We start from the raw sequence: 26,854 nt of genomic DNA on the forward strand, positions 1-26,854 counted from the left end.
CAACTTGTTATAAAATCTCACTCAAGTAAATAGAATTATATGAAAATAATATTTTCATCTTAAAAATTAAACATTTCTGGGCTATTTTAATATGGTAGAACTTCCAATTGGTATACACAGAGTTGTAAAACTTTATATAAATCATTAAGCGTCCCTTAGGGTAGACTATATAGAAATCTACACTAAAGGCCACTAACGTCTTTTAAAGTAACAGTAAATAGGGAATAAACTGAAAATTTGACTGAAAATTCAAAATCGGCGACTTAATAAGTTATTTTTTTTTTGGAATCAAACGTCCCGTTTTATCACATTAGACACGCTAGGCGTTTCAAATTATCTTATTGAGCAATAATCTATACTTAATATATTTTAATATTAAACTATTAAAAATTATCTATAACATGGCAAAGTTATAAATCAAATATAAACTATATTAACACTCAAAGTCGCTTAATGGTTAAAGGAATCCCTTAGTGGAGAAATACTCTAAAGAAATTAGTAACCATTAAGTGAATATGAGTGTAATTTATTTAAAATTTCAACCCAATTATAATTAAATTTACTAAAACTAAAAATATCACACTTCGTACATACCAAAAACACTTATAGAATAAAAATATAATGTCAATTTGTCAAATATCTTCCGATTTACTCAAAATATTGGTTCAAAATATCTATCTCTGTTTATTCAAAGGGAAGTGAGAGAGATAGCATGTCTTGTAGCGTTTGCAAATGTCTAAGATGTTAGAATTTTGTTACGACGTGCTTCTCTTCTATGCCGTTCTTTGTCGGTTTCATGGATTGTATTCTTAACGAGCTGTTTCTGATCCCGTAAATGAAATATATTAGGTAACCTGCAAGGAAAATGTTCATAAATAAATGTAAAATGACCAGGGTGAGGACAGATGCAGGCCGGTCGCGGACGTAAGCGTAAGTGTGCCCGTAACCCTGTCTTAAGGCGTTGGAGGGACCGAGGGGTTTAGTGAGTATGCCCTCCATTATGGAGGGAGAGTCACACATAACTACCGCGTCCCCCTGGGCGCGGAGTATCCGTAAGATGCATTACCCTCGTGTAAAAAAGAGGGTAAGGACAGACGAAAAAATCTTCAATTATAAATGTTTACTTAAAGAAAATTATAGTTACCGGCTTAGCCAGTAAGTATTAAAAATGTAACATAAGTATTTTATTGTTGCATTACCCATTTAAAAGTGTAACAGTATATTTCATACTAGCTTTAACCAGCGACTCCGTCCGTGCGGAATTAAAAAACTTCGTACTTACGAAGTTTCTTAGGCTACTTAGCCTATGTTTCAAACCAAATTTCATCGAGATCCATTCAGCAGTTTAGGCAGATTTGTATTTTTGTATGTATTGAAATAACTCAAAAACTACTGGACCGATTTTAAAAATTCTTTCACCTTTAGAAAACTACGAAATCACCGAGTTATATTTTTAAATTTAACATAGATGAAGTCGCGCGCAACAACTAGTCTGCAATATTGGATTAAATAGTTAAAGTAATCATTAAAAACTGTAACTTAGGTCTTGTAACATACCTATAGCAAGCCAGATGATGAACCGCACCCAGGTCTGGTAGTCCAGCTGCATCATGAGGTACAGGTTCATGCAGACGCTGAGGTACGGCACCAGCGGCACGAGAGGCACCTGGATAGAAATTACGGCATTTTAAACTCTGTTTGAAATGAAACAGAGTTTTAAATGTATTACAGTGGCGACATCTATTTACATTTGTATATCAATGTCGCGACAGTATCCTGGATGCGTCGGTGGTTCAGTGGTTTGAACACTTGACTTGTAATCTACAGGTCTTGGGTTCGAATCCCGCCGTACCAATGTGATTTTCGATTTTTCGAATTTACATATGTACATAATTTACCCGAAGTTCTTACGGTGAAGGAAAACATCGTGATGCCTGCACATATCGGCCAAGATTTTCAAAGATATGTGTGAAGTAAACCAACCCGCTGTGTAGTGTGGTTGACTATGGCCTAGTCACCCCTTATTAGAGTAGGCTCCGACCCCTCGGTGGGGACGTATAGTGAGCTGGTGATGGTGATGATCCTGGATGAGAGAGCCACAGGACCGATTATCTTGGCCATCTTTAGGGGAGGCTTATGCCCAGCTGTGGGCGTCATATGGCTGAGTTTTAGACAACTTATTTAATTGATACTGTCGCTTTTAACTTAGAGCAGTACTTCTCGTCAAGACTCAAGTTGCGCGCCAATCTATCCATACTTCTAGTGACATTGACAGCTGTCAGCTAGGGAAGTGACGTTTATGCCGATAATCTAGAGTTGCGCCAACTCTACAGCACAGTACTAATTTTGTTCCTAACAAAAGATATTGTTAGGAACAAAATTAGTTCCTATTTCTATCTAGAAATGTTTGTGTAACGTACCGTGAATGTGAGATGTGCGACGTCGTTCCTGGGCTGGCGGTACAGCACCAGCAGCAGCGCCAGCAGCACGCCCGCGCCCGCCGCCGCCAGCGCCAGCTGCTGCTGCGCCGACGCCTCCCAGCGCAGCGCCGCAAACGTGCACAGCGCCGCCACGCCTAACAGACATTATTATTATACAAATAGGACGGAACAAACAAAATTCATTTGCCCTTGAAACACGGGCTAAAGACCAAACATAGGATTCTTATCAAATATCACAAACAGGTATATACATAAAAGTATAGATTCCTATTGTTACAATTCAATTATAATAATCTTATTTATTTTTTGGTTTTTAAGCTAGGACATTGCCCTAAAATACTCCCTTTACTGTCATGGGATTGGGCTGTGGTCTGTGGAGAAACAGGCAGCTGTCCTACCCCTAGTAGTTTGAAAGATCTCAAATAGATATAAACGCTGCTTTGAATAAGATCCCGTGCCGTGTATGTGTGGATACCTACCTAATATTCCAATGCTCCATTTGGCGATGTTAGCGGACAGCTCTGTGGGGTGTTTCAGACCGAGCAGGTTGAAGAGTTGCCGCACCACGCTGTACGCACTCTCCGGCACTGGCTTGCCGTTCTTCAACTGCAACTCTCCGTTCTCCTCGTATCTGGAAACCGTAACATTTTGTTTTACTCTTCGTTTAAAATGCTGAAACGAACCTGAGTTGGCACACCGCGAAGATGACGTGCCAAATCAATTTCCGACTGCAATTGTGTTAATTTCGTGTTTTTATTGTTAATAAAAATTTAAAAATAAATGAAACATACCTGAGAATAAGTACGCTAGTCGCAACAATGGTGTAGGCGAGTAGTGTACCGATTGACATCATATCTATCAGCTGGTTGAGGTTGAAGATTGCCGCCATGATCGCTGGAACGGTTTAAGGTTGTTCAAAATTAAACTCTAACATTACGCGTAACGATACATTTTACAATATCTTGTGAAATCTTAAACTATAAAATGACTGGAGTTGGCTTACCAGATAACAATCCGCTAAGTATTGTCGCAAGCATGGGTGTTTTTGTCTTGGTGTTGATAGCAGCAAGGGGTCTGAAGAGGACGCCGTCGCTCGCCATAGCGTACAGTACCCGCGGCAACGGGAACATGGCGCCCAGCAGGCTGGTGCAGAGCGCGCACACCGCGCCCCCCGTCACCAGCCACCTCACCACTGGCATACCCACCTGAGTGAATACGTACGGGAATGGTGCATCTGCGTCCTGAAATACAAACAATTCAAGTTAGTTTATTTTACTAGCTTTTGCTCGCCGAATAAAACAGCTTAGTAATTAGCCTATGTGTTCTAGACTATAACCTACATCTGTGTTAAATTTCATCAAAATCTATTGATTCATTCTGGAGATAACTTCCTAACAATCATCCATTTAAACTTTTACATCTTATAATATTAGTATGACTTACAATTAAAAACCAGCCAGGATAAATTCAACGATCTGTTTTGAAACAGAAATAAAATAAATCAAATGATGAACTAAAATTATTCTAGCAGTATCATACCTGAAGGTAATACGGCCACATCATGGTAAGAACAGTGGCGATACTGAAGTACGACGCAAATATGATGACCAGAGACAACACGATGGAAAGGGGTATATCTCGCTTAGGGTTCTTCGCCTCCTCGCCGGTGGTCGCCACGCAATCGAAGCCGACAAAACCGAAGAAACACTTAGCAGCGCCGGCCATCACACCAGCGACGCCCCACGGCATAAATCCACCAGCGCCCGCTGACGCACGTTGCTCTTCTGGGATATCTTCAACGTTTATCTTCCAATTTGCTGGATCACCTAGAAGTTATTGCGTTAATATGTGCAAATGTGCTGATCAGTTGTCCAAGGCTGGCGTAATAAGCTTACTTTTCATTGCTCCAGCAATAACAACGACGATAACAGTAGTCATATTAAGAGCTGTGAAGACGTTGTTTATCTTAGTTGATTCACTTACACCGACCGCGAGAAGAACTGGAATCAAGAAAAGTATTAAATTAAACGAAATAATAGCAAGCATGAACTAGAAAACACATTTTATGTTTACTTATTAAGGTAATCACTTAACACCACGAAATCCAATATAAAAACAATACTTACTAGTAATCAAAAGCACCAAAGTGAATGCGAAGAAATCAGGATAATCAGCGAGGAATGATATATTAATCGGTGCAATGGATATCATGGTATTTGCCAGAGTATTATTGCAGAGACTATCGACGTAGTTGGCCATCCCTTTGGCCACACTGGCCGTGCCAATAACGTACTCCAGGATGAGGTTCCAGCCGATAGTAAAAGCAACGAATTCACCAACACTGACGTAACTGTATACGTAAGCGGAACCAGCTTTTGGTACTCTTGCAGCGAACTCTGCGTAGCATAGACCTGTAATTTAAGATGATATCAATTTGCTGACATGAAGAGCCACTGCAAATGACAACAGATTGATACAAGAAGTTTAGTGGTCCGAAGCTCTGACGAAATTTTAGCAAACTTACCAGCAAATGCAGAAGCTATCGCTGCAACTAAAAAGCTGAGTGTCACAGCTGGTCCTGCGACCGTCTTAGCCACAGCACCCGCCAGCACGTACACCCCTAGCCCCAAGGTGCTGCCTACTCCCAGTGCAGTTAAATCTATCAGACCGAGACATCTTGAAAGCTGGGTTGTATTGTCATCTTCTAATTGCTTACACCGGCGCAGCGCCGAAAATATCCTTGCACAGCCCATCTGAAAAAAACTGTAATTTGTTACAAGTGTTAAAGCATTGTGTCTCTCGAGAGAGAAACTCTCGATCAATCTTTCTCTATTGTGTGCGCCGATTTCTCAATTTTAAAAGTACAATTTTGTGTCAAATATCCTATCTCTTTAGCTAAGTAAGAAAGTAATTCTATCTTGGTTTCCGTATTCATTTATTACGTTAGTTATAAATGTAAATACGATAGACTATTTCATAGATTATGTTATAAGCAGTTGGGTTAATTGGTTAATATTTTATATTTAAAACTTGATATTAAATGCATCTTTGGAATAATAAAAAGCTTCAATTCAGAAGCGATTTCCTTGCAATCTTTTAGATTGGCAATTTCTCGGAAATTACTTATGGAAAATACGCGATAAGATTTTTACGATTATGTGTTGTAACGTGAATATTATATTATATTTATGGTATTATATATATATATATTGGAATTATTTTTACACTTTAATAGTAAGATCTATTTAACAATTTAATAGGAAATCGATAATACTGGAAACGTAAGCACCTATTTCTACTTAGATGCCGCGTGACGTCGATCGCTAGCGATTGTTCCTAGTCTAAGCTCCAAGAGGAAATACAGCCTTATATTAATGCCTTGTAAAAATAAAGCCAGTATTAAATTCTTGTCTACAGCAATCTCGACTTAAGTCATTGCTTGAGAATTCACATTCATAAAAACATATTGTTTTACAATATTTGCACGCAAAATTTTCAAGCGTATCTCTTTATGATTTGGATTATAAATGTTTGGATGACATTATTATAATTTTTATGTACCCAGATTACCTAAGATAGGATTGTGCGTACAAAATACTAAGAACACTAATTTTACTCGTGTTCAAAAAAAAAACATACAGACGAATTGAGTACCTCGTATTTTTGGGAAGTCGATCAAAAAGACGTCGCAGTACATACAAAATAATTAACTAATGGTTTAATATATTATTACTATTGGGATTAAATCCTGTAATTTTCAGAAATAAAATAACTTTAAATTGAAAACTATCAACTCCAGTTTATTGTAGTGCAATTTTTTTTAATATAAAGTCTATTAAAATGACTAAATTAAATATTAAAAGAAAACAATGAGAACTTAAGAAAATCATTTTTACTATCGATATTTCTTGTCACGGTCTCGCAATCGGTAATGAACTTGCCAATGTCCCCGACAGATTGCCAATGCTGCCTGTTTGTAAATTTCCTAGGAAAACTATAAGGCGACAGAATCGAAATTTCACAAAAGAACGTGATCGGAACTTAGCAAATTGGTTATCCTGATACGATTTGTTTATTTGTTTGGTATCTTTGTCTTGTCTAGCCAAATTACAAAGAGGCGGCATTCACGTTCTATCAGTGATCTACACAAACGTAGTTGGAACCAGTTAAAGGTAACTTACTTCCTACACAACTAATGGTTAAAACAAGTCATTTGATTATCGACTAGATATATTAAATATTTCAATGCAATACAGACGTTTATAATAGCTACAACCTTTTATACTCTAAAAATCAGGTGTTTTGTAAAAAAACTCTAATAACAAAAAAGGTCTCACACCATTCTTATGAATATTGAATAAGACTAAAAAACATAATTTAGTTGCGCGAGAAACTAACATTTCATTATAAATTATAGTATAAAATATCTATTTTCTAGGTCACATAGCATTTTACGATTTAATTTAACGAATTAACTACACAAGCAAAACTATAAAACACTTACCGAAAACTCAGGAACACGATAAAAGAAAACAATTAAAAAAACAATTGAGTAATTAATGAAATTAAAAACACAAAATCACTGCGTGACTGTGTACCAAACAGTGACAACGTTAAATTCAAAGTGTCTCGTCACTTCGCCCCTATTTGTTCGTCTCTAATCTTTACAACCTGCATAATTCCTCTATAGACACTGATTGTCGCATTCACGCTAAAGGTGGAGTCACACTTAACTAAAGACTAATCTTTTTTAAGGAGTCTAGAAGGAAGCAAACAGAAAAACTCTCAGTAAAACTTTAACGCGCCATGGACGGTCGCCAGAGTTCGTACTATTCCCAACCGTCACCCCGCTCTGTCATTCAAAAAACTTTCATCCGTCCCATCTTTAAGTCCCACTATCACCAATAAGATGACGTGGTTATGAAATAAAATAAGTTCCAACCGTCTCCTAGTTGTAAAATGTGGGATGGATGAAGCTTTTTACTATCATCTGTCTCAAAGTTGGGACAAAGTGGGGTGTCGGTTGAGAATAATCCTCGAGTGCGACCTACCGTTACGCCGTCGCTACTTTCAAAGTCATTTAATAAGTGAAATGGATTTGTCAGATAAATAGGGTTTAGGAAAGGGATTTTTGTATACCCTTCCCTCTGGCCATTAAAGGAACAATACTCATCTGCTTTAGATACCGAAGTAATTTTCAGGTGTTCTCCAGCATTAATTACTTCGCCATTTAAGCGATACTAATCGACCCTTTGACCCCTTATAAGTTTTATATTGGAATGTGGATTTTATTCTCCTAAGTATAGGTTATCCTGTGAGAATAATCTTTGCTTTACTTTTTTTTAAATCAAACAACGAGCAGTCATAATAAACGTTATCTTATGACATTCGTTTGAAAGAAAACAATAGAAAATGTTTACCATTGTTCGTGAGAAACGTGATTTGTTGCTGAATACTGTTTTCTCAAATTCTAAATCTTAATACCTCTACCCTTCCGAGAAAACGTAGTAAGACAACATGATATGTCTTATATGACAAACTAGTCGAAGTGTTCAAACTCTGTTTAGATATCTATCTATACATATAATAAAATTGGAGTGTCTGTAAAATTCCAAATTTCGGAAAGATAATATCCGCGTTGCTGATAACGAAAATCGCATTTTTTTTGTCTGTCTGTCTGTCCGCAATCCGGGTCTGTTCCGAGTAATTAACGAACTGTCTGGGCAGATTTCGACCGGACTTTCACTGAAGGGTACATAGGTGATATAGACGGGCTTATTGGCAAATTAGTCAATATTGCGTGGATGAAGTCGCGGGCAACAGCTAGTTATTAATATGATTCTTTTACAGCCGATTTTGCATATTAGATGTTCAAACTTTAACTATGCAGTTTGTTCCAAGAATTCATTTTAACTAAAATGAAGTTTACAATTAAAATTGAAATAAGTAAAAGTGGAAATTTAACTGACGGTTCAAAGGAAAGATTTGTATGTATTGTGAAAACTCAAAAACTACTAGGCCGATTTTAAAAAATCTTTCATCATTAGAAAGTTAAGATATCAGTGAGTAACATAGGCCATTTTTATTTATTATAATTTAATTTCACGCGGACGAAGTCGCAAGCAACATCTAGTCTATACTACTATTATAAACAGGAAAGAATCGTATTTTTTATGTATTGAAATAACTCAAAAACTACTGGGCCAATTTTAAAAATTCTTTCACCATTAGAAAGGTAATTTATCTGCGAGTAACATAGGCCATATCTTACAATGTTTTTTTTTTTTTAATTTCACGAGGGTGAAGTCGCGAGCAACATGAAGTTAGAAATAAAGTGAATGCAATAAGACAGTGAGTAGTTCTTATTGGTACGATTTAAATGTCATTGTTTGAGGGGATTAACAAGTGAGCTGTTTGTTTGCGAGGTGATATCAGGTGTGGAAAAAGTGCATCTCCTGTCACTACGTCTGATAAAACTATATTTTCATTGTCTTGTTACACTGTTGCTAGTCTCTTATTATTTCTATGTATCTATTTTTTTAATAACAGTAGATTTTTGTTGATTTACTAATGTTTCCTTTAACCATTACAACTAAACTCTTAAACTTCAACAGTGGTAGTGCCCGTTTTAACATCTTAGCACGAATGGGCAGGCACGCCCGGTGTAATAACACGACTACACAGAAGACAGTTTGACGAGTGTGGTGCCGGAGGCCTAATTTAAGTCCTTTCTGTGTACCACCCTTTTCTTATAAGGAGAGGATGGAAATGGGAAGTGGATTTGGCGGAGTAGGAGATACGTAGGAAGGGGAAGTATCCTTTTATGTGCGTCTCCTTCTCTGTCGGATAAGGGTAGGCAACGCATCTGCAATAGCGAATGTCTATCGGCAGCGGTCGCTTCGCTATTTTGGTGGATTCAGGTGCCCGCTTGCTCGTTTGCCACCTTATGTTATAAAAAAAAACTCTAGTCTTGTGCTAGGATATGGTTCACATTAGTCGAACGGCAGAATTCGAACCCTAGACCCCAAGATCGGTAGTCCGTACCCCAAACTATTAGGTTATTGGTGCTTTCTATTATCTGTTAAAAGTTTCATTTGTAGGCTCGTTGTGTTTTGTTAACGTGATTTTTATTACGAAACATCTCTATATAACAATTGCTATATTTGCAAGATGAAGGAGATGACAATGTTTTTAGTTGTTTTGGTGTAAACGTTACGATAACTTCCTTGGGTTTATGTTAAATAGTGTTTAGTAGTTACCGATATCGCGGCAGCCAAAAACGCAAAACTAACATTAAACAAAACAACCTTTTTTTTCTGATTTACAGTACTAAATTCCAAAACTATCTCTACTACATTTTGCCCGTTATTTGCTTCTTTTTTTCCGTTTTTACTATATATATTTTTAATAACATGCTAAAGGTGGCCAGTATGCAATCTCTTTGGCTGTATTTATACTTCTAGTCAGCCAAAGAGGTTGTATTTCGAACAAATAATACGGTTTAATGTACTCATATATTTGTTTGTTTTCGTAACGGATCGTAAGACGTGTTTTGTATATTTATAATACATTTAGTATATTAAGTCGGCAATGACCTTACAGAAGACAATATGGAATATTAAACAAGATTGCGTTTTAAACCTTCGTTACGATTGGGTAACGTTTTTCCCTTCCGTGCCCTTCAAAGTACCTTACTAGTTTTATCTTCCTTGTTTTAGAGCGCGCGCACACCATTGACTTGACTATCGCCCAACTGTTTATTCTCGCTTTAATTCCTATAGTTTTGCAACCAAACAGTTGAATTGGCTGCGAAACAATCGACAATCGCACAAGTTATGCGATAGTTTAGTCAAAGATGTCCGTTCTTATAGTTTGAACCGGATAACATCAAAAGGGGTTTAAAAAATAATCAGCTGTGATAACCAATAGTTTTCATCTGTCATAAATCTTACTAATTTTATAAATGCGATGGATGTTTGTTAGAGTTTGTAGTCTAAACTGCTGAACCGATTTCCGGGCACTTTTCCACAGACGTAGAAGAGTCTGGAAGAACACATAGGCTACTTACTTTCTTTTTTTATTTTAATTCCACGCGAGTGGTGTCGCGGGCATGAGCTAGTAATGAAATATTTTTAAACTAGCTGTTCCCATGCGACTTCATCCGCATAAAACTGTAAAAATTTAATTTTATTGTTTACATTTGTCAAATTATCAATAGCAAATGTCAAAATGACATGACATGCCAACCTTGGCAATCTTGCTGTTCCGATGTTGGCAGCAATTTATGGTCTCTTTCCATTAGGATTTTTATCCAAAATAAGTTTAATGGCGTAAAAATGTGTAGCTTAAAGCGTGATGTAAGTGTAGGGCTTTTTATAAAAAAAGTATTATTCAAAATATGCTGTAATTGCTGACATCTTAGGCAGTGTGTTTACGCTTTATTATAATAGTATATAGTATAGATAGTATAAATACATTGAATGGGGAACAGACAAGTCTTAAGCAAAACTGTTTCGCTTATGGAACCCCCTGTATAGTTAACATAAATAATTTCGCATACATTTGTTAAATAACATCGATAAATTAAAAAAACAAAAGGTTAACAATCAATTTAGTTTTGAAAAAAGATGTTTATGGGCAAAACCTGTAAATAACAAGTCTTGTTAGCCTCAACCTAATGATAAAAGTTTTCCTTTTAAGTAATATCGAGGTTCTCGTGAATATGGAGATTCACAATAAGTAACATTTGATTGCAAAACATTCGGATTTATCGAGTTACGTAAAACAATAAGCAATAACTTATTTATTGTTCAGCATTTTAAACAATGATATACTTAATCTTGAAAACTACTCTAAACGCTATGTTATAATCGAAATGTTAAAAAAATACTGTAAGAACGCGCGTACAGCATTTACTATACTATCGTATAACTGTTTAGTCGCACTTCGATTCCTATGAACTTATATGGAGGTACACACTACTCGATTTTTAATTGTGCAACTAAACAGTTGAATTGAGTTGAGTTGTGCGATCGTCGATTGTCGATGACATTTCACGTAAAGACGGGCTTAGTCATTAATTCAGGACAGAACAGGACAAAACAGGAGGGTAAATATTATGACATATACGTTAAGAATCACCTGTATAAACCCATGAAAAATTTTTACCTCTTGAGTCAGTCGCATAAAAATGATTCAGTATACAAATTTATAAGTAACGGGTAAATTACCCTTTCTGAATATAAGGTAATTTCCCAAGACTTGAAAATGCCCAGTTCTTATTCATTAAAACACTAGCTGACGGCGACTCTGTGTGAAATTTAAACTTAGTAAGTAACAAAGGCGGATCCAGGGGGGAAGTCATGGGGGTCATGACCAGCTCAGGGGGGGGGCCTGAGCTGGTTAGACTTCTAGACTATCTTCTATTCTACGTATATGCCCAGATTCGTAACGCCGTTTTGAAGATACGTAGAAAGAAGAAAGAAACATTCGTCCATCCATCCAAATGGCATTTATAATATAATAAAAGAAAGAGTAACGTTTAGTGTGGAAACATTTTGGACACATTGTCTTGTATGCGACATTAACATTCAGGTCAATAACTTGTTTGTTATGAACAAAAATAAAAATGATATCATAAGGTTCGATTTTGGGTTCTTTGATTTTTTTTACATCATAAGGTGGCAAACGAGCAAGCGGCCAGCACATAAAAGGATGTGTTCTCATGTCCACCGTCAATTCCATAAAGGGACTAAAGTTGGGCCTCCGGCACCGTTAAGCAAGAAGGTTGCAATACAAAATCGCTGTGCTTTTTATGAACTTGCCATGTCGCCATTTTTCATTATAAAACCTCATTAAATCTAGAAAGGCCATGTTTGGTATGTCCATATTGCGGCTGTCAAATATCACCGGATGTAATTGACTCGATGTCAAATAAGGCTCTGATCAATATTCCACCTGCGCCTGCGCAGTGAAAGTATGTATGACAAACATTATCAAATGCCAGTTGATAACCTGCTTACACAGTCTATACTAATATTATAAAGAGATAAGATTTGTATTTTTGTATGTATTGAAATAACTCAAAAACTAATGGGCCGATTTCGAGAATTCTTACACCATTAAAAAGCTACGTTATCAGTGAGTAACATAGGCTATCTTTTTATTATTTTTATTTTCACGCAGACTAAGTCACGAGCAATAACTAGTATTAAATGTAATAAAAAAAAGAACGTTAGTTATGTGTGGAGGTACACCGGTAGAGGTAGACCTAGAAAATGTATTGAGTGAAAGGTGACATGACAAAAAGGGAGTGGTGACTGACATGACAGATAATAGAATTATTATCTGTCATCTGTATGATAATTACTAAGAACAATAAAATAAAAGTTTTATATAGCTTAATTAAAGTTAATTGTTGGTATCGGTCTGTGGGACTATAAGTTACATGTCCATGTTAATTGACCAAAACATCAATAAATATCCAATTAAAAAAAACACAAAGCCAAATAAATTAAAATGAAACAAAAAATAATCATAAAACTCGGGTAATAATTGCATTTGGATGCAAAAAATTGGTTTTCCCATCTCAAACACTCCATTAAGCGAAACCAAAAAGATGATTTAAATCATTTAAAAATATCCTGTTAAATTAATGTTAAAGCCATAACAACATTATTTATTGCATAATAACGCAATTATTGTTTAATTACAGTTTTATGATTAAAAAGAATTTATTAAAAGTACCAATTAACACATTAAATGCAGATATCAGAAGTGCCTTTCAAATTTTCCAAGCAATGTTAATGAGCAAAGGACAAGGTTGTTTTACATTGGAAGTCTTGCGCCGTTATGATAATATACTCTTATTTCAAGTTCTTATAGTGATGTAACTTATCGATATATTTTAATATTATTTATACAGGAACGAAGTAGGAGGTTACGAAGATTGAATGTGGATGACTACAAAGGTAGAGGAAGACGGAAGAAAGTGTGAATGGATTGAAGGAAAGAAAATATGCTTAATTCAGATACGACTGCCGATAGAGATGTATGGAAGGGTAGAACATGTGCTGAACTTCCGTAGGGACAATAGTAGATTGATAATAATCGAACGTGGTAACATTTTCGAAGTTACGCCACTCATTTTATCGCTAGACAGGTTCGAAGGTCGAATGTTTAGATTGGTATTTTCAAAGAGAAATTGTGTAGTTGATTGTACTATATGTACTATTTATTATTGGACTGTACTAACATCTATCTTCTATCTCTAGAATTCAACCATGCAAAAGTTTTTTAATGTGTTCGTGAGCTAAAATTCAAAGTCATGTTTAGAATTATTTCGTTACACAAGTGAGTAAGAAGACGTGATAGTATCTCTGACTCTTTCTAACATAACTTTTACTTACCAAGAATGGTAGCTGTTTAAAATGTTTGAAAATAATTTATGAACATCGATAACTTCACATCACTAAATACTGCCTAAAAGATGTTTTATAAATAAAAACATGTCGCGAAAACCGGTACGAAATGTTGTTCAATAAACACCGATTTTATAAACTTCGTTATTAAAGTTTATAATTTTATACAGCCACTTCAAATTATCTTAGCATTTCAATGTCTTTTCGTATCTAAGAGTTGCTTGTGATCACTGTTATCTGATATACGATTAGGATAATATTTTCCAACTAGCTGTTCCCGTGCGGCTTCATCCGCATGAAATTATGAAAATTTTATTTTATTGTTTACATTTGTCAAATTATCAAAAGCAAATGTTAAAATGACATGACGTGTAAACCTTAACAATCTTGCTTCCTTGATGTTGGCAGCAACTTATGGTCTCTTTCCCACATTAGGGTTTTTATCCGAAATATTTACCCCCTAAGTTTAATGGCGTGAAATTATATAGCCTAAAGCGTGACGTAAGTGTAGTTTTATTAAAACAAGAATTATTCAAAAATATGCTATAATTGCTGACATCTTAGCAACAAAGAAGTGTGTGTTTACACTTTATTATAATAGTATAGATATAAGTAAGATAGATTTTCAAACCTGTTTTGGTTCACTGGTTCTACTTTCAGAGTTTCTTTAACACACTCGTTTCGTATCTTAACCCACATAACCTAGTGTATGTAATTAAAATCTATAAAGATCTAACTGTAAACTACTAATAAAAATATGTACGTTGCATGCGGATATGAATTGATTGCGACGATTGCACAATTGTTCAGTTCACGTGGACAATTGGAGCTGTCATAAACGCCGCAACTCGCAACCTGAGGCCACAGCATAAAAAACTCAGTATAACAACAAGATAAACGATCCATGACAAAGATTTCATTTTGTTATAAGTGAAATTAGAGGATAACGCTATTATTATTTAATAACATTTAATGCCATGGTTGTTATGTTTTAATAATATTTTAAAACATAGAATATCATTCCCCCTATTGTTTAAAATAACGTACTATACGCATCACAGTTGAGATTTTTAATTTTCACATAATAATGAAAAAGAATTGATAATATTATTGTCTAGCGGATAACAATAACAGTAAAGTGAAGGATTGAAATAACTTAGAATGTATATGGTGGAGCTGTTTTTCTATACTGTGGCATTGAGCTGGGATATCTTATTATAACACCTATACTGCATCCTCTGGTTTTAAAGGTATATTTAGAATGCATTTACCACAGGATATGTGTAACTTCCATATTCAGTTTCTGATTACGAAACTATAAAAATAAATGTTCAATTTCCTCATCATCACATCATCACCAGCTCATTATACGTCTCCACTGAGGGGCTCTGAGCCTAAACCAAGTCAGTAAGGATGACTCGACCATAGTCAACCACGCTGGCCAAGTGAGAGTTGGTTGACTTCACACATATTTTTCGCCGATATGTGTAGGTTTTATCACGATGTTTTCCTTCACCGTAATTACTTACATCTTACAAAATTGAATTATACTTAAAGATATTCTTAAATAAGAATATGTTGAAAATTGTCTAAAGGTCCGTACAGAACGACATTACGGTGTAATGTAACATGTTACACAAGTATTCATGCAGTCTGTAGCGTTACGGGGAAACCAGCGAGTAACGAGCCGTTCAATGCGAGTGTTACACGCTGTAATATTACAAGTCGTAACCTTCAGTATGCACGCAGTTTTACAACACGGCAGTGGAATTCTACGGTTAATGATGATCGTGTAATTTATTATTATTTTACTACATACATTTTAGAAAGTCAAAATTATTGGTATCTCCGCATCCAGGTCACTAAAGGAAGCACTAAAACGTATGTTCTTTTACACTTTCACCAAATTCTCGTTATGTAGGTCATGAGATCGACATTGATTGCGACAATGTACACATTGATACGTAATTACACAATGTTTAAAGGTCCACTGACTGCGGACCTTGTGATAGAAACATCTCGAAGTACTATCGGGGAAACTGACGGTGTTTCATTAAAAAAGCTACAACCGTTTGAACATTTTGAAACGAGACAATGCAGCTTATAAATGTGTGTGTACGAAAAAAAGTCGGTTAGAGACGGCTCGTTTATGTTTATTACTTGCTTTCGCCCGCGACTACGTCCGCATAGAATAAAAAAAACAAAAGTAATTAGCCTATGTGTTCTTCCAGACTGTTCAACCGTTTTGGCTACAAACTCGAACAAACATCCATCCATCCATCTAAACTTTCGCATTTATAACATTAGTATGAAGTATGATTATCCCTTCGTTTGCACTATTAATTAGTTATTTGTAGGGAGAGGTGTAATTTGTCTTGTTGCAAATATCACGCCAATTTCTTTAAGTGAAACACCGCAGATGTCCGCTGTATTTACTAATATTCCTATTTACTTAACACAGTTTTAAAAAACCCTTTTCTGTACTTTATAGTCGGAGTTGTAAAGGCTTCATTCACATTTTTGAATTTATCTTCTGCAAATGTTGATGTTAAAAAATTATCATGTAACTTATTGTCTATATTAAACCTAATTATTTATATAAATATCAATAGATAGATAAAAACTATTCATCATCATCATCATGCACTTGCCCTTATCCCTTATGGAGGGTCGGCACAGTATGTGCTGCTCTGCCATACATCTCTATCAGCCGTCATATCTGAATCCACTCCATTCTTAAGCATATCTTCTTTCACACAATCCATCCATACTTTCTTCGGTCTTCCTCTTCCTTTGTAGCCATCCACATTCAATCTCAACACTTTCTGGTTTATGTCCCCATCATTTCGTCGCATAACATGTCCATACCACGCTAACCTTTTGCTTCTCAATTTCTCCACCACTGGCGCTACTTTCAAACTTCCTCTAATGTACACATTCTTAACTTTATCCAATCTTGTCACACCACACATCCATCTTAACATACGCATCTCAACCACATGCAATCTCCTTTCATCCGCAACTTTGGTGGCCCAGCATTCAGATCCATACAATAAAAAAAATACATACATAAAAACTATTCACGTATTAAAATGTTAAAATAATTATAAACATTGGATACGCTAAAAATTAAATAAAACACGAAATCATAACTGAAATAATTTAAAAGGTGCATTTTAATTATAGTGCCTTATTTTGTCACGTGAATGTTCAGGTCAATGATCTTTAAAATTAACTCGACCCGTATGACAATAACAATTTGTACCGGTTGCAGGTAATGTTGAAATAATTTTCGACATTCCACCCAAAGCAATGATCACTAACAAAATATTACATCGGTAATTTAAGAAAATTTCTAGATGCAACTAACATCTGTAACAAATTTGTAAGTAACAAGAAATTAAAGTTTTTAGACCTGTCCCTCATTTACTTTGTACTTATAAACTACTAGCCAGCGACTCCGTCCGCTTAGAATTAAAAAAAAAATAAGTAGCCTATGTGTCTTCAGACTATACTCTACATCTGTTCCAAATTTCATCGAGATCCGTTCAGCCGTTTAGGCTACAAACTCTAACAAACATCCATCCATCTAAACTTTCGCATTTATAATATTAGTAAGATTGTCATACAACATTACTTAACTAGTTATTATGGAAATATCCACATTTACTATTGAATAATAAATTAACATGTCGTTAAAACAATAGGTAATCTATTCCAGTATGCCATTTAAATAATAAAGCAAGACATCTAGTCGTTTCGTTATTTGTCACATTTCATTATTCATCCACGACATACGATGTTCGGTCGACGTCCGCATTGGTGTTACTTCAATGTCAGTTCCTCCTACAGTAACTGAGTTACAGTTATCTTTCAAGGACATCTTAATAACTATACCCAATTTACTTGTGTTTCTTTTATTAAAATATGCAACAAACCAATCGCCTAAAGTTAGGAAGCCCATCGACTTTTGAACATAAAATAGTGATGCGACCTCTTTTAGTACACAGAGAGAACAAAAAAGGGATCCATCCCTTCCTCTGTTAAATACATTTCCACTAACCTTAGTATTATAATAAACTAGCTTTTGAACGTGATCCCCGTGGAGTTAAAAAAAAGTAAATATCCTTTAGTTCTTCCAGGCTAAACTCTACATCTGTGTCAAATTTCATCACGAACCTTTTAGCTGTTTATGATACAAACTCTAGCAAAGATCCATCCAAACATTCGCATTTATATTATTAATAAGATGCAAAACTTTAGTTATATGTCTGTTAGAGTTTGTAGCCTAAACAGCTAAACGGATCTCGATGAAATTTGGCACAGATGTAAAGGATAGTATGGAAGAACACATATAGTCGCGAGCGAAAGTTTCCGAAAATACCGAGTAGCGGAAAATTTGTTTAAAGGTAACTCTCGTTTAAAATGCATCTAAGTAAATTGAAGATAATAGAAAAGATGGCACGAGGATACTTCCGAGAGGAGAATTCTTTATAAAGAAGCATATAATTGGTGCAAAAGTTAAAATGTTTTAAGTATCAACAATCGAATATATTCAAGCGGAAGGTTAACTAGTGTATTAGAAACAGGAGTAAAAAAACTCGATATACATAACAGGTTCTTTAAACATTTGATATTTTATTTTATGTTGTGTCGAACAATTTGATTCATCATTTCTTTTAACTGTTTAACTTTTTTATAAGTTGAATTACGTTAATTAAATCCGGTTTGGAATTTTTTGTCGCCAAAAGCATCGCCTTGTAGGCATTCCCGGGTCATTGACTATTGTAAAGAAATTGATGTACGAGTACATAACTATACGTAAATATGGTTAACAATTCACTGAGTCAAGTAGCTGGTAATTAAGTAAGCAAAGATTTTTTCTGGTAATAGCAGAACACACAGGATGTTTCGGAAATCCACGTCTAAATTTAGTAACTCGTAGGTAAATCCCCCTGTGAATGAATGATGAAGGAAATGAAAAAATATCAACCTATAATAATCCCCGTAGTTCTATGTTATCTTATAGGTCAGGTTTTCTTTAGAGCTTTACGCACAGCTTGCGTTAGGTAATCGATCCTCAATTGAACATTTAAAACGCACATTACACGCATTACAAAGTTGTCATACATTGTAGAGTATAATCGTTACAATTATACGTTCGTGCGGCAATCAAGTGGTCTCAACACTTTAATCAAAGATAAAGCCTCCAAGGCGACGCGGCGAGGTCGTAACGTTTTTCCTACGACCGCTTCGACAATGTTTTGTAAACAACCTAATGTTCTCAAATCGTTTAACGCAACCTACTTTTACCGATAGAATGATCGAGCCTTTTGTGTTGTTATTGAATTTTTCCACTAGCTTTAGTAGTTTTATGTAATTGTAATTTAGAAATGCTGATTAATATTTAATAGTTGCAAAACTTATTCATGTTTTTAAATGACGTTAAATGCGATGGTGATCTTCCTTCTTACTAGTCTTACTAATATTATAAATGCGATAGTTTAGATTTAAAAGATTTATTTATAAACTTACAAAATTTCTTTTTATACAATTGTGGTCGATCGCCTGGTTCCTACACTAGGCTCTAGGCTCGTCTTGTAGGAACCAGGGTTCTTCCGTCTCAGTGCTAGTTTTTTTTTTAGAACACTAATATAAATGTAAACAAATTTACAATAAAAAAGGTAAGTTGTTTGTGAATTTAAATATTACTATGTATGTGTGTGTTAGTGTGTGTGTGTTGATGGATGGATGTTAGAGTTTACAGCGTAACCTGAACGGATCTCGATGAAATTTAACATAGACTAGCTGTTCCCATGCGACTTCATCCGCATAAAATTATAAAAAAATCATGTCATTGTTCACATTTATCAAATTTTCAATTGCAAATGTCAAAATGACACGACATGATGTCAAACCATGGCAACCTTGCTTCATTGATGTTGGCAACAACATATGGTCTCTTCCCACATTAGGGTTTTTATCAAAAACATTTACCCCCTAACGGCGTGAAAATATATAGCCTAAAGCGTGACGCAAGTGTAGGACTTTTTATTAAAAAAACAGTCATTCTAAAACATGCTATGATTGCTGACATCTTAGGCAACAAAGAAGTGTGTGTTTACGCTTTATTATATTAGTATAGGAGTAGAAAATCTTGTAGAAGAACACATAGACTACAAACTTAATAATTTGCCTTACATATTTTGTTTAATTCAGTGCAGACAGAGTCGCGGACTGGAGCTAGTATCGCTTATAATGTCACCTTACGGCCCAAAGGATTCGTGCAGTATTAACATAACAACTTTCACAAGAACCCGTTGCGAACATGTATACCACTTGTATCAGAGCTGGTTTTGATGACAAATCTTACCATTTTCCCTGTGTACAGGTAACTTCAGGTTCATTTTCATGTCATGAACTTAATGTAGGCCTTCGTTGTACTTTGCAATAAATCTGTAATGTATATAGTATTCAAGACAGTCGCAAATAACTAGTCTCTTAAGAAATATTTTATTTCAACGTTTTAAACACAAATTGTGACGACAAAGTCGAGTTTTCCTGTTTTTATTCTCAGCCCTGTACTTAGGAGTTGCGAAGAGAATATATACCATAGACGAAAAATAACCCTCTTTCTTTTGGGAAGACGGATAAACAAGTAAAGAACTGGCTTAGAGACTTCACTCATCGTTTCTTCAAAAATGACAGTTTTTAAATTAATTTCATTTGTTAGGTTTGATATAAAGTGACCTCAATAACTTTTTGTTGACGTTACACTATTTATACTTTGTACAAAAAATTATATACGTTGCTAAATATATTTTCGCTTACATTTTTTATTCGTCACGATCTGAATGTAGATGCAAATAAATGGCGAGCATGTTAATTAATACGTCAGGATATTGGATTTAATAACAAAAGAAACTTTTTTATAATCTGTAACGACATGAAGGTAAACAGGCTGTCAGGCCTGAGATAAAACGCAGAGTCCCGGATAGAGCGAACGGGCGGCGCACTGTGGACTCCATCTGCCACACTTTGGGGACATAGGACAAGAAGAAGTAACAATGTTATTCTCAAGATGATACCACCTCTACATACCTATCTGTGAAATTGGAAGATTTGTGTGAAGTCGAACCAGTGGGACAGCGTGGTTGACGAGGGCCTTAGCCCCTAATTTGAAATGTGCCATACTCATGCCTTTCGGTAGGGTCATAAATGACTTAGGACTATTTGGTAATCCTTGTGTTTATATTGCAACTCTAAGCTGTCCAGACAAATGCGTTGCGATGGGGGAAGGTGAGTTGCTCCTTCTAGAGACGCCTAAAAGGTAAAATAGATATAAAACTACTGCGAATAAGACTTATTGGTTGAGTAGCTGTGAAATACGAGTATATATCATAGTACCCTAGCATTTAGTTTGATGTTTTCAGGATCAAAAGCAGTTTTGCCCCACGTATCATCAATTCTCACTGTTTATGCCTCGTATTATGTGAACATAAGGAAACTCTGGTTAAGTGCCGGAGTTTCATTGGGAGCGTGTGGTGGTTTAATTGCTATGAATTACATATTGATTGGATCACGAATAAATTGATTAGGCCGAGATTTGATGCATGGCCGCGCAGTGACAGACGAAGTGCAAGAGAGGAAGTGAATGGTTTTGTCCAATAGGGATGTCCATATGACGCTGTAGCTAGGGATGTCCGTTATCGATCATATGGGAGGTGACATAGGCGCCAACTCTCACTATAACTAAAACTTAGAATTATGTACTGCAACATAGATTGATGTAATTACATTACCGATGTTGCGAAGGTCAAAATCATTCAAACATATGGCCATGGCATTAGAACAAAGTTTTTCTATGTTTTTGTTAGTTTGTCCGAGAACCGGACATTGCTAGACAAAAAGGTAGTCATGGTTCACGAATCATATTATGCGGTTAAATGTTGATTCCTCTACTTTTAGGGCCTGTCCCACCACTGGCTGATCTCTCAGATAGTTTAAAAATGACGTCACTGTCAGATAAAGGAACAAAATCCAATATTTCCGTCACATATTTTATACGTTGGATTGTTATCAGACGGAGGCCTAATTTTAATCCCTTCCCCTTTCCCTTTCCACCCTTCTCTTAAGAGGAAAGGATGGGAAGGAAAAGTGAATTTGACGGTAAAGGAGATGCATAGGAAGGGGAAATGTCCTCTTTATGTGCGTCTCCTCCGTCAATTAAGGAGAAGCAACGCATCTGCAATTGCGGATATCTATGGGCTGCGGTCGCTTTCCATTTCGGTGGATTCAGGTGGCCGCTTGCTCGTTTGCCACCTAATATTATAAAAAAAAAATGGTGGTACATGCTCGTAATATTTTAAGCAAAGATTTTAAAGAATATACGTTATGTCCATATATTGATATAGTACAGAAGTGTGATATTTATCCTTTTACTTATGTACCAAATATTATTTTGGTTTATTGGTTTTTATAAGTTATGTAATTATCTCAGTAATATTCATTAAGCATGATTCCTAAACATTGTATGCTACCAATGATTTAAATGTGAGCAAAGACAAGATTGCAGTCACTAATGAACTTGAATAAATGCAGTTCGATAATGCAGGTTATACACGTTGGACTTTTTATTACGATTTCTAGCATGTGTATGACAAAATTATACAATTACTTGCACTACGCTCGGTTATGCTTGGAAGGTTAAAATATGCTAAACCTAACGTGTGTAACCAGCATGGTGTTCGCGACATGCACGTGGCTATATGATGTTAAATCACGCCAATGATGTTATAATCAATATCATAAGTACAAGTTAATCCGTATCAATAGAACGGGCGCACACCTTTGAATATATCGCACAACTGTTGTGCGATCGTCGATTGATTCGTAGCAAATTCGACTGTTTAGTTGCATTACTAAAATAATATGCCCGTCTATGTCAGCTACCCTTCAGTGATAGTCGTATCGGCCCAGCCGTTTCGGAGATTACCCGGAACAAACGCGGCTTGCGGACAGACAGACGGACAGACGGAAACAAATAAAATAAACGCGATTTTCGTTATCACCAACGCAAATACATCATCTTCCCGAAATCTGGGATTTTTCTTTGGATATTACAGACACTCCAATTTTAGTTTACATATGTATAGAAGACTAGCTGTTCCCGTGCGGCTTCATCCGCATGAAATTATGAAAATTTTATTTGTCAAATTATCAATAGCAAATGTCAAAATGGCATGACAAACCTTAGCAATTTTGCTTTCTTGATGTTGGCAGTAACTTATGGTCTCTTTCCCACATTAGGGTTTTTATCCAAAATATTTACCCCCTAAGTTTAATGTCTTGAAAATATATAGTCTAAAGCGTGACGTAAGTGTAGGGCTTTTTAATAAAAAAAGAACTATTCAAAAACAGGCTGTGATTGCTGACATCTTAGGCAACAAAAAAGTGTGTGTTTACGCTTTATTATAATAGTATAGATAGGTTTGTATTGAATAGTTTGGTTTTATTTAATGCCTTAGATAGCGTAGCCTTCGAATAAAAAGAATGTCAAGAATTTTGTAATGTAATTTATCTTTGCAAGTACAAGCCATACGCATATTTAAGGTAGTTACTTTATTTCTGTCGTCCTTGTAAACTCACATTAGTTAAAACCTCTCACTTTGAATGTAAATTATAACCTACATACAGATCAAATATATTATTTACTAGCTGTTGCTCGCGACTTCGTCCCCGTGAAATTAAAAAAGAAAAAAAAATGTCCATGTTACTCAGTACTAACAAAGATTTTAATGGTAGAAGTTTTGAAATCGGTCCAGTAGTTTTTAAGTTATTTTAATACATACAAAAATCTAAAAAAAAAAACAAATCTTACCTCTTTATAATATACTATAGGTTAATGTTTGCTTTTAAATAGTAAAGTGTAAAATCCAAAGTCTATATAAAAGTGAAATCATGAAATTAAGTATGTTTCGGAAATAGTTTCATTTGCAGGAATACATTTCAAAGACATATGCTATCTCTGTTTTGTTAAACAAAATAACAAGGACGGCAATTTTTTTTTCAAGTTTTTCTTGTATTTCATTTGTTAATGTAACGATTAGCACCGATTCTAATGCTACTAGCGCCCTGGGCGAGATTTACTACGTCTTTTTTAACGTGCGTATGAGAAACTAATGTTTAGGCCTGTAGGGACTGTGATCAGCGCCCTGGGCGGCCCAAATGCTCCCTATAACGCCGGCGTATTACGTTCCTGATATGAGATGACATATGCATAGTAACGATCTTAAATCTTACATAAGCAATTGAAGATATTGTATTCTTTCTTATCTAACAGATAAATAAAATCAGATGTCAAATTGGATTGAAAATATTTTCGATGCGTTAAAAAATCCTCGCAATACAAATACCTTACTTCTTACTTATCTTACTAATATTATAAATGCGAAAGTTTAGATTGATGGTTGGATGGATGTTTGTTACAGTTTGTAGCCTAAACGACTGAACGGATCTCGATGAGATTTGGCATAGACGTAGAGGATAGTCTGGAAGAACACATACGCTACTCACTTTTGTTTTTTAAATCCTTACAGACGGAGTCGCGGGCGAAAGCTAGTTTCTTAATAAAGTTAAAGGAGCTTTAATATCTTTTCTTCTTTAAGAGTTGATACAACTTTTTCTGAGTAATAAAAAGATGGTGCTTTTAATTTTATGTGTAAGGTGTAAATAAGATCCTCTTTTCTTTTGAAATAGGTTAACTATAGGTTCCCAATCTTAAAACATTCTTACAAAAACATTGAACTATATTACCATTAGTATTAGTAGTATACTAGTGACAAAAAAAATCTCTAAAAATTGACATAAAAAATAAAGGAGTTTTCGCTGGAGAAAATCACGAAGGAAGGACTTTTTACATGTTTTAATTTAAAATGATGGAATTATGTAAACATTTCATGAGTAATTTACATAGCCAATCATAACATACGTTCTAAGTAAACTAAATAACTCAATTTTATTGAAACAAGTGTTATATAAACATTTTGTATTTAAAATAGTTCTGAATGACGATGTCTGGGTGATGTTGATAAGGCTATTGGGATCGAATATTTTTACAGATATTAAAGTAGACATTTGTAAAATCTATACACTCAAAACTTGCAAGATTTCATAATTATTCTATCTAAAAAACTCTTTGGTGTAAGAACATTACAAAATTGGAATCCTGAGTGACGTTACTTGGTGTAACGTTTCGAGGTGTAGCATTCGCAATGTGCAACACTCCTTGTTCGCTGATTGCAACGTAACGCCGTAGCATTAGTACGTATACAGACACCATAAATCATGTAACATGTCACATTACACCACGTAACGTTGGTTTTATTTTATTTCTATAAAGTGCATATTATTTTGTATATAAAAGGTCAATTAACGATTTTGATAAAATATTGTAGGTAAAATTATAAATTATTATTAACATAAATAACCCAAAGATTATGAACACAGACTAATTTTCGAGTAATGTAATTTGATTCGAATACTTGAACTGTTGTATATTTTCGACGGTAACCAATAATATTTATTTTTGTATAAAATGTATAGTAAATACATGATTTTTCTACCTTTTAAAACAATTCCTCTATGGTTATTTTCTACACCACACTTGTCACTTCGCGAATTAAAAACTAACCTTAAAAAATTACGATTTAATAAATTTGGCGCGCAAATGTACGCAAAATAATAAACGACGCATGCGCGCGGCGGTTCGCGACCGACTGGCTGGCGCGAATTTTACACAGACCGTCGTAATAGGTGAATCTTTTTTTTTACAAAATATCTATTACTTCTCACGATTGTCTTTATAATCTGTTGATTAAATTTAAGTAAAATTAATATATAAACAGATTGTTGTAAAATATGAATTATTGATAGTAAATAGTAATTTGTTCATACAACTTGTATTGCATAAATGTCGGTAAATAAGGTGTGCTGCATGGCCTAAGAAAATTTATTTTCCCTGCCAACACAGGGGTCACGGACACGTTTTAAAATACAGTAAAATCCAGGTAAAGATTATAATATAGCCTTAGAATTATTAAGTTGTTAGATCTAGTAATTAGATCTTGAATAGTTTAAAATTACACGTGGCTGCTTAGTTACACTATTCCTCAGCGTACATACATAATTTTTATATAGTATTGTCATACACGGACTACTTCTAGCAGTCAGTATCGCCAATCGGCGTAGAACGAGTAAGGTTAGGTATACACGAACCGTTTGCATGAAACTTATGAATGTCTCAGTATCTGCAGTTACGGTGAATTTTCACTGGCGTTAAGTCTTTTATTTTAGGGAAGAAATAGGTATGTTTATATTGTAACTAGTATTTAGAACACCTTAAGGCGCAGTTTCATTAGTCGCTACTCCGCATGCGTTTAGCGATATTCCTTACTTTTCGTTTTTGTTAACTAAACCGGGGTTTAGTTAACTCGTCGCTTGTTTCATCGACCAATGCATTAGTTGTTAGCCCGTTTGCGGGGTCCTCCCGCATGCTGTAAAACGAGCGTGTTATCTTCTATTGTAACTGCATCCTTATGTATTACGTAAATCGGTACTAAGTGACAACATTTGTCACTTTCAAATGTGATATATCAGTAACGTGTTAAGAGATACTGACTGGTGTTAAACAATGGCAACTCGTAAGTCACTTTACAATAACTTCTGTATCGAACAGTCACGAATGCTTCAGGATGCGGCCACCTGATTGATATTGGTCTGACTTTTCAAATATCTTGATAGCTCAAGGTCAAATATCATGTCGCTATTCCAAAAATGTAACCCGTACAATCAAGAGACATTGAAACTGTATTCAAAGTTAAATTATACTTGAATTTAAATCATAATATGTCGTACATATGGTATAAAAATCGGAAAATTGTTAAATCTATTTATAATAGATTCCTGAAAATATACATTTAAAACAGAACTGGG

General features: G+C 35.2%; 1 protein-coding gene across 1 annotated transcript; it reads right to left on the bottom strand.

The window, feature by feature from the left end:
• LOC106107600 (cationic amino acid transporter 2) lies at positions 1-25,632 on the bottom strand. Its single transcript, XM_013288493.1, has 11 exons — positions 25,486-25,632; positions 4,966-5,194; positions 4,568-4,852; positions 4,337-4,441; positions 3,981-4,267; positions 3,445-3,682; positions 3,233-3,335; positions 2,921-3,072; positions 2,421-2,575; positions 1,558-1,666; positions 1-854 (listed from the first exon to the last, which is right to left on the bottom strand). Exons 2-11 carry the CDS (start codon positions 5,192-5,194, stop codon positions 745-747), a joined length of 1,773 nt encoding a protein of 590 aa, XP_013143947.1. The 5' UTR covers positions 25,486-25,632; the 3' UTR covers positions 1-744.
• Positions 25,633-26,854: the final 1,222 nt, after the last annotated feature.

Source organism: Papilio polytes, unplaced genomic scaffold (genome assembly GCF_000836215.1).
Source record: "Papilio polytes unplaced genomic scaffold, Ppol_1.0 DF821956.1, whole genome shotgun sequence".
Classification (NCBI taxonomy): domain Eukaryota; kingdom Metazoa; phylum Arthropoda; class Insecta; order Lepidoptera; family Papilionidae; genus Papilio; species Papilio polytes.

Bases quoted from the DNA above. Each gene is read 5' to 3' on its own strand.
- LOC106107600 (XM_013288493.1), bottom strand. From the start codon at position 5,194: ATGGGCTGTGCAAGGATATTTTCGGCGCTGCGCCGGTGTAAGCAATTA. The intron at 4,442-4,567 runs GTAAGTATTGTT...TCTTGATTCCAG, and splicing joins TTTGGTGCTTTTGATTACTA to TTCTTCTCGCGGTCGGTGTA. The intron at 3,336-3,444 runs GTAAGCCAACTC...AAACCGTTCCAG, and splicing joins ACTTAGCGGATTGTTATCTG to CGATCATGGCGGCAATCTTC.